This window comes from Myotis yumanensis, unplaced genomic scaffold, assembly GCF_028538775.1.
Source record: "Myotis yumanensis isolate MYYU_CA2020_CCGP unplaced genomic scaffold, mMyoYum1.0.hap1 SCAF_1, whole genome shotgun sequence".
NCBI classification, from domain to species: Eukaryota; Metazoa; Chordata; class Mammalia; order Chiroptera; family Vespertilionidae; genus Myotis; species Myotis yumanensis.
This window is the reverse complement of record NW_027223752.1, coordinates 40,201,219-40,215,423: the sequence shown is the minus strand read 5'-3', so window position 1 is coordinate 40,215,423 and position 14,205 is coordinate 40,201,219. Positions and strand designations below refer to the sequence as shown.

The following is a 14,205-nucleotide window of genomic DNA, read 5'->3' as shown; positions in this document are numbered from 1 at the left end:
TATAAATGACATAATCTAAATAACCTTCTTGATATCCTGAGAGAAGTTAAGAAATTCATGACATAGAACATGATTGACCATTAACTACTCTCCTCCTTTTAAGCAGATATTAGTGGTATTGAATACATTTATATCATAGTTGGGTGCATTATTCCTTAATTTCATTCAATAAATATTTGATCTATGCTTTTTTTAGAAGTTATCTTTAGGCTGTCAACAGGTGATGAGATAATCATTTCAATTTAAGGTGGCACAAAACTTGTCAAAAATTAACAAAATTAAAAATTCTATCTAATGAGCTGTCAGTTTCTAGTGGATTCATCAAGAGTTTAGTTATTATCAGCCATCACCATCAGAAAGTTTAGAGAGGGCCTAGATTTAAATAATTAAATAATCACACATTCATTTATCCATGCATCCATGCTGAGGGAAAAGGGCGGGGGGAGGGGGGGTGTTAAAATGTTAATAGAAGCATTTAAGGATTATGTTTTCTTTACAACTACATACTGCATATTTTGTCTAATTAAGGCATGACTAAATGGAGGCAGGAATCTTACCACTTTACATGTACAAATAACATCATTTTTACCCGTACTTAATATTCATAACCTAGCACATACAGTACTAGAAAATTTTATTCCTACTTGCAATTAATTTTCTTCACCTAGAATAGATCAAGAGGAGGCGAACTATTGACCCCTGGCCAAATCCAAGGACTGCCTGCTTTTGTATGCTCTGTAAGCTGAGATTGGTGTCTACATTGTTTTCAAGTTTGAAAAATGCCTAAAGATTAATATACTTTTTAATACATGAAAAGCATATGAAAGTCAAATTTCAGTGTCCATAAATAGAGTTTTTTGGGAACACAGTGTTTATGTATTGTCTATGGCTACGTTTGGGCTACTATGGCAGAGTTGAGAAGCTACAGACCTTATTATGACTTATGAAGCCTAAAATACTATCTGGCCCATTATAGAAAGTTTGCTGACCCCTGACCTACATACTTCTCCCTGGGAGGGAAAGGAGGGTAATAAAATTAGAAGTCCCAAACTAGTAATCCCTGGCTAAATTAGCCCTCAAGTTCTTGCTTGAGGTTGGGTTGAGTTTCAAAATGATTTTTTAAAGTGCCATTAGATAAGGAATAAAGGCTCCAATTCATTACTTTTCTACACTTCTTATCATTGATTGTCTTCATCAACTTATATTACCTGTCTGGCTTCTGAAGGCATTTGAGTTTGTAATTAATGACTTGGATCAGGGCTCCTCAAAGCTTTTTCTGTAGGGCTAGATTGTAAATATATTAGGCTTTGTGGACTAAGCAAAATTGAGGACATTAAAATAGGTACTTATATAACAATAGATAAACTGGCACAATTTTTTAATTAACAAAATTCCAGATATAATTGAGTATTTTTTGTAATGCGTTTTTTGGGAGGAATAACATTTCCTTTAATGGGGATTCTAAGTGTTTCCTATCATTAAAATCAATTGTAAATTATCACCTGTTAATGGTTATCTGTAATGAGATTTTATACATTTCACCTTTAAAAAAAAACATCTTTTTGTTATAGAATAGTAAAAAGCTAGGAAAACTCCAGGACAAACGGAATAGGGAAACTTAAAGATAGTTAAAACAGCAGTTTGCAGCCACCTAGTAAGTCCTATCTTCCCCAAACTAAGGATACTAAGGGTAAGTGATTTGCACTTCTCTCCAACCAGAGGGTTAATAGTTTAAATCACCCTACTCAGGGAGACATAACAGAAATCTAATTAAGTGCCATTTGCCAACCACACCCAAGGACAGACAGTAAGAGAATAAATCTCATGTTGGTACATTAGCATAAAGCTGATGAATATTCTTTTGATCTGCCCCTAAGACCTCCTCCCCTAAATGCCCAGCCTTTAAAAACCCTTAAAAATGAAGGTCCCAGTGCACTCTCTCTTCAAGGAGTATTCCTGTGCCATTCCCTTCTCCCACATGCATGTATCCCCTAACCTAAGAGATCCCTTGGGACTTCCAACTTGGGGAGCAATGGGCAGCTTCAGCTCATCCCAGGACAACCCCCTGAACCTGTCTCCAAGGTCTCCTTTTCTCTGACTTCTGAGTGAGCCAAAGCAGCCTAGCCTAGGCTCTCCTGTTGCTTCTTCTCTGCCCTTCCTTGTTTCACTGCCCCAAGTATGTTTTTGCTGCAGTCAATAAATTCTTGCTTGCTTTTCTACATTTTGTCTCTTGATTGAAATCCTTCCCTCAAGAAGATAAGAGCTGAGGTCTTCTCATCTCTTCGGTAAGATTTTCACACAGATAGAGGCTGCCTAATACAGATATCAATCCAGAGCATATGATTCTGAGCATTCATCACTTGGAAGGCATTTGTAAGACTCTATTAGATTCTTCCCTTGATATCTGCCTTTTAGTATGTCATTACACAGCACATTATTCACTTTCAATTGAAGATTAGGTGGAAGCTCAATTGTAGTTTAATGGATTTTGAAAGACAGAAATTTCCTTTGCATTTGCACCAAGGACCCAAAAATGCTCAACTCTGAAAGTATATCTACTGCTAATCTGTGTGTGAAGGGAAATCTTGTTTTAATTTTTTTAAAACATGTTTTCTTTTATTATTGAATTCTTTTTTTTTTTAGAGAGAGGAAGGGAGAAACATCAATTTGTTGTTCTACTTATGTATGCATTCATTGGTTGATTCTTGTATGTGCCCCTCCACTCCGCATCTGTGTCCCCCCAAATCTTATTATTTTGATTATTTAGCAACCATTTTAAAATGTAAGAACCATTCTCAAATTACTTGCCATACAAAAACTGGTGGCAGGCCAGATTTGGCTGCCAGACATGGGTTGCATATTCCTGATCTAAATAACCTCATTTTTATTACTTTTAAGTGGTAGTATAAGAGTACTATATAAAACTTAGCAACAGTCTTCAGTTAAGGATGTCTGCAAAGTGATATTAGTGCTTTCCCAGTTAGTATACAAGAGACAGACATATTTAAATGCATTTAAATAATTTAGATAATAAACTTATATAGTATAATTTAAGTAATAAAATGTTTAATAGACATTTCATTTAAACTTTTGATAATCCTCGATTTACAATACAACATGGGCAAAATATAACAATTTAATACTAAAGTAACTAAATGCCAAAATTTTATGAAATCATACAAATTATATTTCACTACGTAACAATCTAGTGGGGAGATGGAGAAAATAGTTCCAATTAAGTCATTTAAGCAATTGTTGTTTTTTCTTCTGAAAAGGCTTTATCAGTCCTCTGGCGTTTAAGAGGTGGAGGATCTTCATGATTCTCTGTAACAGATCCAGAAAACTTATATTAGATAATAAAAGGCTAATATGCAAATTGACCAAACGGCAGAATGATTGGTCGCTATAACAGGCACTGACCACCAGGGTGCAGACGCTCAACACAGGAGCTGCCTCCTATTGGTGAGTGTGCCAGAAGCTGGGCTCATGGCTGGCGAATGCAGCAGCGGTGAAGGGAGCCTTTACTGCCTCCACAGCAGCGCTAAGTATCCCCCCGGGGAGCAGGCCTAAGCTGTCAGTTGGACATCCCCCGAGGGCTCCCAGGCTGGGAGAGGTCACAGGCCGGACTGAGGGAAGCCCCCCTGTGTGCACAAATTGTGTGCACCGGGCCTCTAGTATTAGATAAGATACTTAACATTTGAAAATATGTTTAAAAGGCAAATAATATAGGCTTTTTAATCTATTCAACTTACATGAATTCCTGTGGAGTTATTATTTAATGAAATAGCCTTCTACTATATTGAACAGTGTGACTTACTAAAATTTGTTAAATTGGGAGAAACCAATCACAAATGACAAGGGGACTTAAACTGAAATATCTAAGTAGAATTAGATTAACGCACTCCAAATTTAATAAATAATATGAAATATATAGTCTAAGAAAGCTACATGTTAAGTATTATAGCTTACATTTAATTTCTCAGAAATTGCTCACCTAGATCTAGGATCTGGTTCTTGTAGAGTATAACAGCAGGAATCCGAAAGGTGATGCATAACATTTCCTTGTTAGGGGCCACGTTTCTTACTAGATGAACTGAACTGCATGGATCCAAGGAAATGCCTAACACAGCTTCAGCTTGTTGCTGAACATCCTTAGCAGGATGAGCATCTTTGGAAAAGCTGTAACAGTGTACTATGGGAAGGAGCTCGCTGCCACATGGCTGCCCATCCAAAAGAGACTTGAAAGCACTGAGAAACTCAATTGCCTTTGCTGGTAAGTTCATGACAATGTGCACAGCGTGTTTTCTTTCTTTTGACAGTGGTCCCAGCTGCTGCATTAATTCTTCTCTGACTGGTCCTTGGAGGAAGTCTTTCCCATCCAAGTTAAAGACTTTTACTTTATTGTCCACTTTATTTAATTTACAGTTGTGCAATAGCCATTTATAGGATTCAGGATTGAGATCATTGGCAAATACAGTGCAGTTTTTCTTTGCTGCTGGAATGGCAAAGGGCCCAACCCCAGCAAAAACATCAAATAGAACATCTCCAGGTTTGAGAAGTTCTGTGATACGGCTGTGTTCTGTAGAGAGACGGGGATTCCAATAGACTTTTGAAAAATCAAATTCATAGGTATAGTTGTTTTCCCGAACCTGAAAAAGGTATTAAGTTTTTGGTTAATTTGCTTAGTCTTCAATTTCAGCCATTGATATGGATAGATGCTCCCATGCACATATACATATTTCAATATACTACTACTAGGAGCAAATAACAGTGCATTTAAAGGCATTTTGATTAGAATTCTGGTGTTCATGCTATACTTGAGACCAGTTAAAATCCTGCTTTAGACTTTTTCATGAGAAGTCATCTCTTCAAAGTCAAATGGCTCCCTATCTCATCCATCATAAAGGGCCATAAAATGGTGCCCAAACCACATGAGGAATTTTTCAGATAGACCAATTGACTGGCTGACCTGATGGAGGGAAAAAACATCTATAATCTGAAACAACACACTATCTGTATCTTCATGGTGAGTAGCTAAGTTGCAAACAGCACTTCCACATAGCACTTCCCTCCTTACTTAGTTTTCAGTTTGTAGGAGGAAGCATGATAGATAAGTCATGTGTTATTCAATTTTCAAGTATTTTGCTATGTTTGTAGATAGTTACTTGGACTTTGCAAGTTTCATATTTATAAATTAGAACCAGTGTATAGAACAAATCATTCTCCTATTTTTTTCTTTCCCAATTTGAATTCATAAAGAATCAAAGGCCGGAAAGTTCTATAAATCTGATAGAGATATGTCTTTTATATTCTGCTTTCATGGGCTTTACTTCCAAATTTGTACATATTTTTTCCCCTCACAACCACATCAAATGCTCTGGCTATATTAGTAAGGTTCCAGAGTTGGAAATATTTCTTCATGATTCTGCCCAATTAAAAGTCTTTCTGGGTATACAACCTGGAAGGTTTAACTATGTCTTGTGACTACTTTTCCTGAAATCTCCTTTCTACTCCCCCTTTTCAGTTCCTTAATGTGAGGCACAGATCTAGTTTAAAAATTAGATTCTAAATATCCCTCTGGTTTTCTTCATGCTGCCTTTGATACCTCACTCCCTTAATCAGCATTAATTTCAGCCAGATTCACTCTCAGGAATCTTTTTACTTAAAATATACACACATAGTACTTAAATGTTGTATGAACTCCTAAAGTTTATCTTAAATGTGACTCTTTGGAGCACAGAAATTATACTGACTTTTAACATATATTTTATGGTAAAAGTATTAGGTATAACATATGTCCTAAGAACAAACTTCATGAATTAGGAAATCAATTACAAAGCATTTATTACATTACAGAAGTTTCTTAGAACGTTTAGATCTCTTGAGAAGGATGATGTTGTTACCTGTTACCCTAAGAGTCAGTACCAAGTGAAGAACATGCACAATGTTCAATTAAGTGTATGCCTTAATGTCGACTGAAATAAACACTGTTATTATCAAAGGGTTCACATTCAAATTTTACTTGCCATAACAGACCTCATACATTATACACAAGTAGTAGGCAGTGGAGGTTTGCTGTACAGGGAAAGACCATGCATGGACTCTGGAGTCAGAAGCCTGGCTCCAAACACCCTGCTCAGTCATTCCTTGTTACTTTACCTGCATAAAGAGCATATTAATAACAACCATCATTATCTTGTGGGCTTCTTAGGATTTGCTACATTTCAAGCATTTAACTCAGGGCCCAACAGTAAGTGTGTAGTAAATGGTATTTTAATATTCTGATATTAAATTATGAGAGATAATATACTTAAAATAATATTCACCTAAGGTTATGTGTCCTAGAATTTTAAAAAATAATTATTTTGCATAAATTCTGTCCTGAGTTTTATAAAGTCCTGTTTGAAAAATATGTTTAACATTTTAAGAGTGGCCTTTGTTATTAAAATTTTTGTCAACTTATAGAGTTTAGCCTATTTTCTAGCTTGGGTACAAAATTTCACATTAACATATCATACTATAAGACTTTTGGCCAAAAAATAGTTTATTACATCCAGCAATCCTGAGGATTTTGTGGGTGGAGAATTATAAATTATTTTATATCAGGAATCTATTCCTACATATTTTAAATTATGTTTTTCTTTGAAATAGATTTTTCTTATAAAAGAAATATTTGGGCAATAGAAAAGTATAAAGATGATAACAAAGGTCACCAATAACACATAAAAAATACGCCCCGTTAAACATTCTGGTATATGTGCATATTTACATAGTTATTTAGTTAAAATTGAACTAACTATGTTATATACTTGCTTCACCTGTCAGTGGGCAATTTATTTTAATAAGTATGGAGCTAAATAACCTTTAATGATGGAATATTCCATTGTATTGTTATACCAGAATTTAATGAGTACTCTACTGATGAACATTCAGGTTTTTCTCATTCGTTTACTTACTTTGTTACTATAAAAATAACGATGAAGAACCTAGTGCATACATCATTATAATTTTGTTTACTTACACCCTTGGGATAACTTCCTATAAATGGAATGCTAGGTCAAAAGACATACCTATTCAAAATTGCTATACAGGGTGAGGCAAAAGTAGGTTTATAATTGTGATTATGTGAAGCACAGTTTATTCTTGTATTTTTATTTATTAATTATTGTATTATTTTCCATATAAACAACTATAATCCTACTTTTGCCCCACCCTGTGTATTATCATACACTTGTCCTGAATGTATCAAATTTGGACTCCCATCAATAGTATATGGAAATGCTCACATTCTCACATACTCATACTGGGTATTAAAATATTTTAATTTTTGTCATCTCTCATTCTAAACATTAAATTTTATATAACACGACACTAAGACAAAAATACCTTGGTCATCATGTTCTCCTCTCCATATAGCACTTCCATTTGGAAATTTCGGTAAGTGTTATCTATATGGTTGATTTTATTTACTGCTGAGGTGATTCCTGGATTTTTGTCAATCATAACTTGGCCTAAAAGAAAAGATTAAAATTCATAAGAAAGAAAAAGCTAAAGGAGTTCATCACCACTAAACCAGTATTATACGAAATGCTGAACGGTATCCTTTAAGAAGAGGAAGAAGAGCCGAAACCGGTTTGGCTCGGTGGATAGAGCGTCGGCCTGCGGACTGAAGGGTCCCAGGTTCGATTCCGGTCAAGGGCATGTACCTGGGTTGCGGGCACATCCCCAGTGGGAGATGTGCAGGAGGCAGCTGATCGATGTTTCTCTCTCATCGATGTTTCTAACTCTCTATCTCTCTCCCTTCCTCTCTGTAAAAAAATCAATAAAACATATTTAAAAAAAAAAAACAAAGAAGAGGAAGAAGAAAAAGGTAAAGATACAAATTGTGAACAACAAACATGCATCTATCAACAAGTGAATCTAAGAATCAAGTGAATAAATAATTTGATGTACAGAATGAACTGGCGATTATAATGAATCAGGGACATAGAAAGGGAATGGACTGACTATTCTTGGGGGGGAAAGGGGAATGGGAGATGCGGGAAGAGACTGGACAAAAATCATGCACCTATGGATGAGGACAGTGGGTGGGGAGTGAGGGCGGTGGGTGGGGCGGGAACTGGGAGGAGGGGAGTTATGGGCGGGGGGAGAAAAAAGAGGAACAAATGTAATCTGAACAATAAAGATTTAATAAAAAAATAAATAAAAAATAAAATTCATAAGAAATGTTGCCTATTGAATTAAAAAAAGAAAAACTAAAACTGCATGAAATGGAAATGAAATGTATTTTCTTTGGTTTTATAGATAAAAACTGCATCTAATGTGTGTGAAGTGACATGCAATTCTAAAAATTCAACAGATTACTAAAAATTAGCACCCAGCAGCCTCCAATATAAACACACAATAACTATATGGGTACATTTTTAAGGAAACAGTTTTGAAGAGTTTGGGTCTACCTACTATTTTTCTATGTTTTTTGCTAAATCTCAAATGTACCAATACTGCAATAACTGAAAAGGTAGGTCACAGGGAATTTGTAAAGTATAGAAAAAAGAGATGTAAGGCCCGAGGCAACATCTCAGAAAACACCAGCCCTGTAGCCACTGGCCTCAAATCAAATGTTTGTTTTACTGTATATTTGAAATACATGCTTCCACTTTGGAAATATATACCAGCAAAATAATGTTTTCAAATAAAGGAAACAGATTCTTCAGTCTTAGCTAAATAAAATTTTCATTTAAATTGTTCCTTTTGACAAATATTTGCTACAGCAGAAAAAGCTACCAAAATAATACATAAAATTCACCAGAAATGGTATATTGATACCCTTTAATCAAAGCCTACTTTTTTTTGTCAGCAGTTAAGAAATTTATAAGAATCTGCATTCTATCTCATTGCATAAGGAAAAATAATTTCATTTTTAAGTTAGTTTAAAGTACTCAATAATACAAATATGCTGAAATACAACCAGAATTTGTCCAGTTTCTCTCTGATAACTAGATACCTAATTTTGAATATGATAATATCAATAAATTCTAGTCAATCATTGTTCTTATCCTGTTCTGCTTCAGGTATCAGAACTCAATCATAGGAAAGCCTGGACTTGACATTTGCACCCAGTCATAATTCTAAGGGTCCTACTTAAGTATTTATTATGCTATTATTATGCATTATCAGCCCTTTTCATCAGTAAAACAAAGGAAGTGCATAACAGCATATTTCTCAAATCCTACCCATACAAAATCCAAGCACTATATATTTTTTTAAATATATTTTATTGATTTTTTACAGAGAGGAAGGGAGAGAGATAGAGAGTTAGAAACATTGATGAGAGAGAACCATCGATCAGCTGTCTCCTGCACATCTCCTACGGGGGATGTGCCCACAACCCAGGTACATACCCTTGACCGAAATCGAACCTGGCCGACTGCTCTATCCACTGAGCCAAACGGCTTCGGCTAAGCACTATATTTTAAAGATGAAAATAATTCCCAGTTCTGACTATTATTCTACATTAAAATAATCTGGAGAATGCATGGGCATCAAATACTCATATAATGACAAGTGCAATTTTGATTAGGTTTTTTTTTTTACTTTCTTTTATGCCAAAGTAACATACACACACACACACACACACACACACACACATTTATTTATTTATTTATTTGAGGAGGAGGGGGAGGAGTTGGGGATGGGAGGCAGCTAGGGAAGGAAGGGGAGGGAGGAGGCAGAGGGCATGGGAGCGCGAGTGGCCCGAATGTGCAAATGTGCACCCCTGGCCAGCCCCCCCCCCCCCCCCCCCCCCCGCCAGTTCCCCGCTTCTCCCCCCCCTTCCCCCCTCCCCCCCCTCCTGGCTCCCCTCCTGGCCCCCATCTCCAGCCTCTCGCCCACAAGCATCATTTCTAAAAGACTAGGAGCACTAAAAACCAAAGTATGGTGCTGACATACAGAAGAGGCTCAGTTAGTTGAATCCATGAAAGTATGAGTAAATAGTGTTTTGCAATTGTGACTATAAAAATACTCAATTTCATGAAACCTAGCATTCAACACATTCCCAAGGCCTACTAAAGCCTGTGTACCAAAGTGATGAGTTGCCAAAGAATTCTGCCAAAGCAAGTCATTTAAGTGTTATCTAAGCTTATGTACTGTGTACACAAAAGCTTGAACTGATATTTAAAGCTTGCTATGACTCTGGAATGGGGATTCCAAAATGGCCCTCAAAAGAGAATGTAGCTTAAGATCCAGATGAAAATTAAAAAGATAAAATGGTTTGCTTCTGCAATTTGGCATTTAAAAAAAAAATTTATAAAATTAGAACTTTGTAATTGCTTTCTAGCACAGGAATATTCTTAAGACATACCTACCAATTAAATGCTTGAAAGGTAGTTGATGATCTCGAAGGTTCAGGTGCGCAATATGTCCAACTCTGCTAAACCCTGAAGTCACATCTTGACCTTCAGGAAGCACAGCTCTCAAGATTTCTTCTGACTTAAAGTTTTCATAAGTTAGTTCCAAATTATATTTAGATATCTGTGGACTGACATTAAGCTGCTTTAAAATACTGAGTTCTGCTTCCTCAAAGGAATCATTAGTCAATATTTTATAGGGATCCAACATAATTAGTCTACTTTCTTCATCTTCTGGATCTTCAATCACACGTTTTATGCCCGGTCGCTGCAGTGCTGCCCTTTTAAGGGATCGCATCAATTTATTGACAATTTCTTTCCTCACTTTAAGCACTGGGATAGTGACTATCTTGTTAAAAGCTGTTCTATCAAGAGTTGTCATTCCTCGAACATCAGAGGGTGGTGAAAACAATTCTGAGTCACTTTGACTTGTTTCTATTTCAGGCATGGTTGAGAATCTTTTTCTTTGATCCAGCAAGAAAATACCAGGTGCTTTGCTAAGTTTCTGTATCAGTGATGTCCAAGCTAATGGGATCAATGATTCTGATTCAGTTATTCTACAGCTTTCCACTTTGAGAAGTCTTCTTAAGAATCCAAATGGCCTCCAGAAGATCCTAAAAAAGTATTCATTTAAAAATCATAAAGCTACAAACCAACTTACATGTGCACAATAGGTTTTGAGAATGAAAACCTAAATTCTGTTTTACATAACCTGCTAAATGCTATTAAAACTTTTAGTGGTGTGTGAGTATACGTACCATCTTTTCCAGGGCAGAATGACTTTTATTAGTGGTAAATAACAAATTTGCACCTTCACCCCACCTGCTGCCAGGATGAGGGCTTAGTGATCTATCCACCTCCTATACTTAATGAACCTCTCCACCCACAGTTTGCTACAGAATACATTTAAGACTGAGGTTTGAATTAAGGAATCATCTCTAAATAAAATGGTCATTATATTAATGGCTTTACCAATAGCAGTATTTCCTAGGATATTATTGTCGTTGCTTATTGTGTCAGATGCTAAGCTAAATGCTTTACACACATCCAACTTGGGAGGCTTGTGGTATTGTATCTTCATTTTTTAAAAAGTACATTTTATTGATTTTTTACAGAGAGGAAGGGAGAGGGATAGAGAGAAACATCGATCAGCTGCCTCCTGCACACCTCCTACTGGGGATGTGCCTGCAACCAAGGTACATGCCTTTGACCAGAATCGAACCTGGGACCCTTTAGTCCACAGGCCAACGCTCTATCCACGGAGCCAAACTGGTTAGGGCGCGCATTTTCATTTTATAAACGAGTAAACTAAAGCTCATAAGTAAGTTAATTCACTCAGTTTCCTTGCCGGTAAATGGCTGAGCAAGGATTAAAACCCAGGTCTGAGTTTAGTGCCTGTGTTATTCATATACTGCAATGTTACCTTTGATGCTTTATTGCCCCAAGCCCTGCCTATAACGAGGTTTTGGTATTTTGAGGACAGGGTTCTTTACTGAGTGTTATATACACATGCCATTAAGAGTATCGGTTACTGTCCTGCGTGGAGTGGCTCAGTGGTTGAATGCTGACCAATGAGTCAGGAGGTCACACAGCTGATTCCCGGTCAGGGCACACGAGGGCTCGATCCCCAGTGTGGGGCATGCCTGAGGCAGCTGATCAACGATTCTCTCTCATCATTGATGTTTCTCTTTCTCCCTCTCCTCTCTGAAATCATATATATATATATATATATATATATATATATATATATATATATATATATAATTTCCACTTTGCCTTCTTGAATACTAAAGAAGTAATTGTAAGAGGAACGGGTACTGCCCCCAACCCTGTAAAACAAATGTCAGACTTCACAGCCAGGGTTCAAATTGGGTTGGTCCAGCAGTTAACCAGCTGTGTGGTCCTGCGTCAATTACTTAATAAGTCTGGCTTCCCCTATATAAAATGTGGCTACAGGGCCTATCAGAAAGCTTTTGAAAAGAATAAACCGTTCCTCACTACCCGGCACTCGAACCTGGGCTCAGCACTAGGGCTGAAAATGGGTGACCTCGCGACGTTTAGGCGCCCGGTCAGACAGGTACCGCAGGCGGACCCTCAGCCTCTACGAACTAAAAAAGGCCCCGCGGCGGCCACCTCCCCAAGGTCACCACCTAATTCGTGGTGTCGCTCCGCATCTGGCTCCGCGACTCAGGTCCCTCACCTCATGCTCTGGTGCAGCTCGGAAAGGGGTCGCCGGTGGATGGGTTGGCTCTGGATGACATCATCACTGCTCGCCCCGAGGAGAAACGTCATCATATCGCGCCGATTCCCTCCGATCTCTCGGGCCTTGTGGAGGACCGGGAACCCGGAAGGGCCGGGCCTAAAGCTCCGCCTCTGGCGCGACTGACGACGGGAGGGCAGGGGTAGTAGCTCCCAGATGGACCTAGTCGTTGGCCAGCGAGCATCATGGAGGCACCCTGGGGAGTCATCAACGTCCAGCCGGGCTGCTACGTCTCTTCCCAGCAGCCCGAGGAGGCGGAGGCGCAGGCAGAAGAGTTGAGCCCGTTGCTAAGCAACGTAAGTTGGCTCCGCTACCCTCTTGGCGCTGCCTGCTACCCGGCTCCCCTGAAGTGCCTGCCAAATAAGACCGGGAAACGAAGGGGGATGGCACGGGAGAGGGGCGTGGGCCGTGGGCCCAGAGGCAGCAGTAGAGATTCAGATTCGGCGGGGTGCATCCATGTGAGAGCACCCTAAGTGCCCTAGGAAGAAAAGCTGACTCCGGGCGCAGGTGGAACACGTACCGCGGGATACGCGCCGGAGGAGCAGCCCTTGGGTTAGGAAGCTCAGTGCTGTTCCTAGTTGTCTTTGTCAGCTTCCCGTTTCCTCCACCAGTCTTGTGAGATTTTTGCAAGAGTCACAAGATTTTTCTGTTCTTGACTTAGTCATTGGTGGCCTGTAAACATCTTAATACAGAGATCCTTAACTGTAAAGAGTGGAGGTGGTCCGGTAGTAAGTACATAACACTTTCCTGACCCTGAGGCCTGTGCCATGGGTACTCGGCATTTTAACTCAAGTCCCTGAATTAACAGATTCTAGGACCTTGTTCCCAAAGGCTATTTTGGGGGTGGGTGTTTTCAGAAATATCCTCAGGAGCAAAATGAATTGCTGATTCTACCGTCATTGCAAGGTATTCTTGACCATACTTCCAGTTGGGTGGACTTAATTCATTAAGTAATACAAATAAAAATTAGCCCTAGCCGGTTTGGCTCACTGCGTAGAACGTCAGCCTGCGGACTGAAGGAAGGGTCGCAGGTTAGATTAGGGTCAAGGGCTCCTACCTTGGTTGGAGGCTCTATCCCCAACTCTGTTCAGGGCGCATGCGGGAGGCAACCAATCGATGTGTCTCTGGTGTTTCTTTTTCTCTCTCTCTTATCTCTTCCACTCTCTCTAAAAAAAAATCAATGAAAAATATCCTCGTGTGAGGATTAACAAAACAAAACAAAACTTAGTGTTGCCCTACAAGCAATTGGGGAACAACAGTTGTGTACAGCAGCCTCAAGCTGACTCAGGAAGTCTTCAGGAATCACGAGCTGAGGCCATCGGCCTGCTCTCCCTCCCCGCTCCATTCCAATCCCATCGTAATCTTTTGCCATCAGATTAATCACGCTCTTCCTGAAGCCTACCTGGCTTCTGTAGCGGTGGAGATGATTCTCCCAGGAAACTAGATTCCTGGAGCTGCTGGTGGGAGGTGAGAAGGGAAGGAAAGGAAAGCAACTAGTCCTGACCGGGCAGCTAGTGTGTCACACAATGCTTGTGGTCC

General features: G+C 38.7%; 2 protein-coding genes across 2 annotated transcripts in view; one reads left to right on the top strand and one right to left on the bottom strand.

The window, feature by feature from the left end:
• Positions 1-3,044: 3,044 nt before the first annotated feature.
• TRMT5 (tRNA methyltransferase 5) lies at positions 3,045-12,729 on the bottom strand. Its single transcript, XM_070418847.1, has 5 exons — positions 12,607-12,729; positions 10,365-11,020; positions 7,387-7,511; positions 3,995-4,649; positions 3,045-3,324 (listed from the first exon to the last, which is right to left on the bottom strand). Exons 1-5 carry the CDS (start codon positions 12,699-12,701, stop codon positions 3,245-3,247), a joined length of 1,611 nt encoding a protein of 536 aa, XP_070274948.1. The 5' UTR covers positions 12,702-12,729; the 3' UTR covers positions 3,045-3,244.
• SLC38A6 (solute carrier family 38 member 6) overlaps positions 12,729-14,205 on the top strand; it is a 68,825-nt gene continuing 67,348 nt past the window's right edge. Inside the window, exon 1 of the mRNA XM_070418848.1 lies at positions 12,729-12,962. Coding sequence (XP_070274949.1) covers positions 12,852-12,962 — 111 coding nt within the window. The 5' untranslated portion in view covers positions 12,729-12,851. The remainder of the gene's footprint in view (positions 12,963-14,205) is intronic.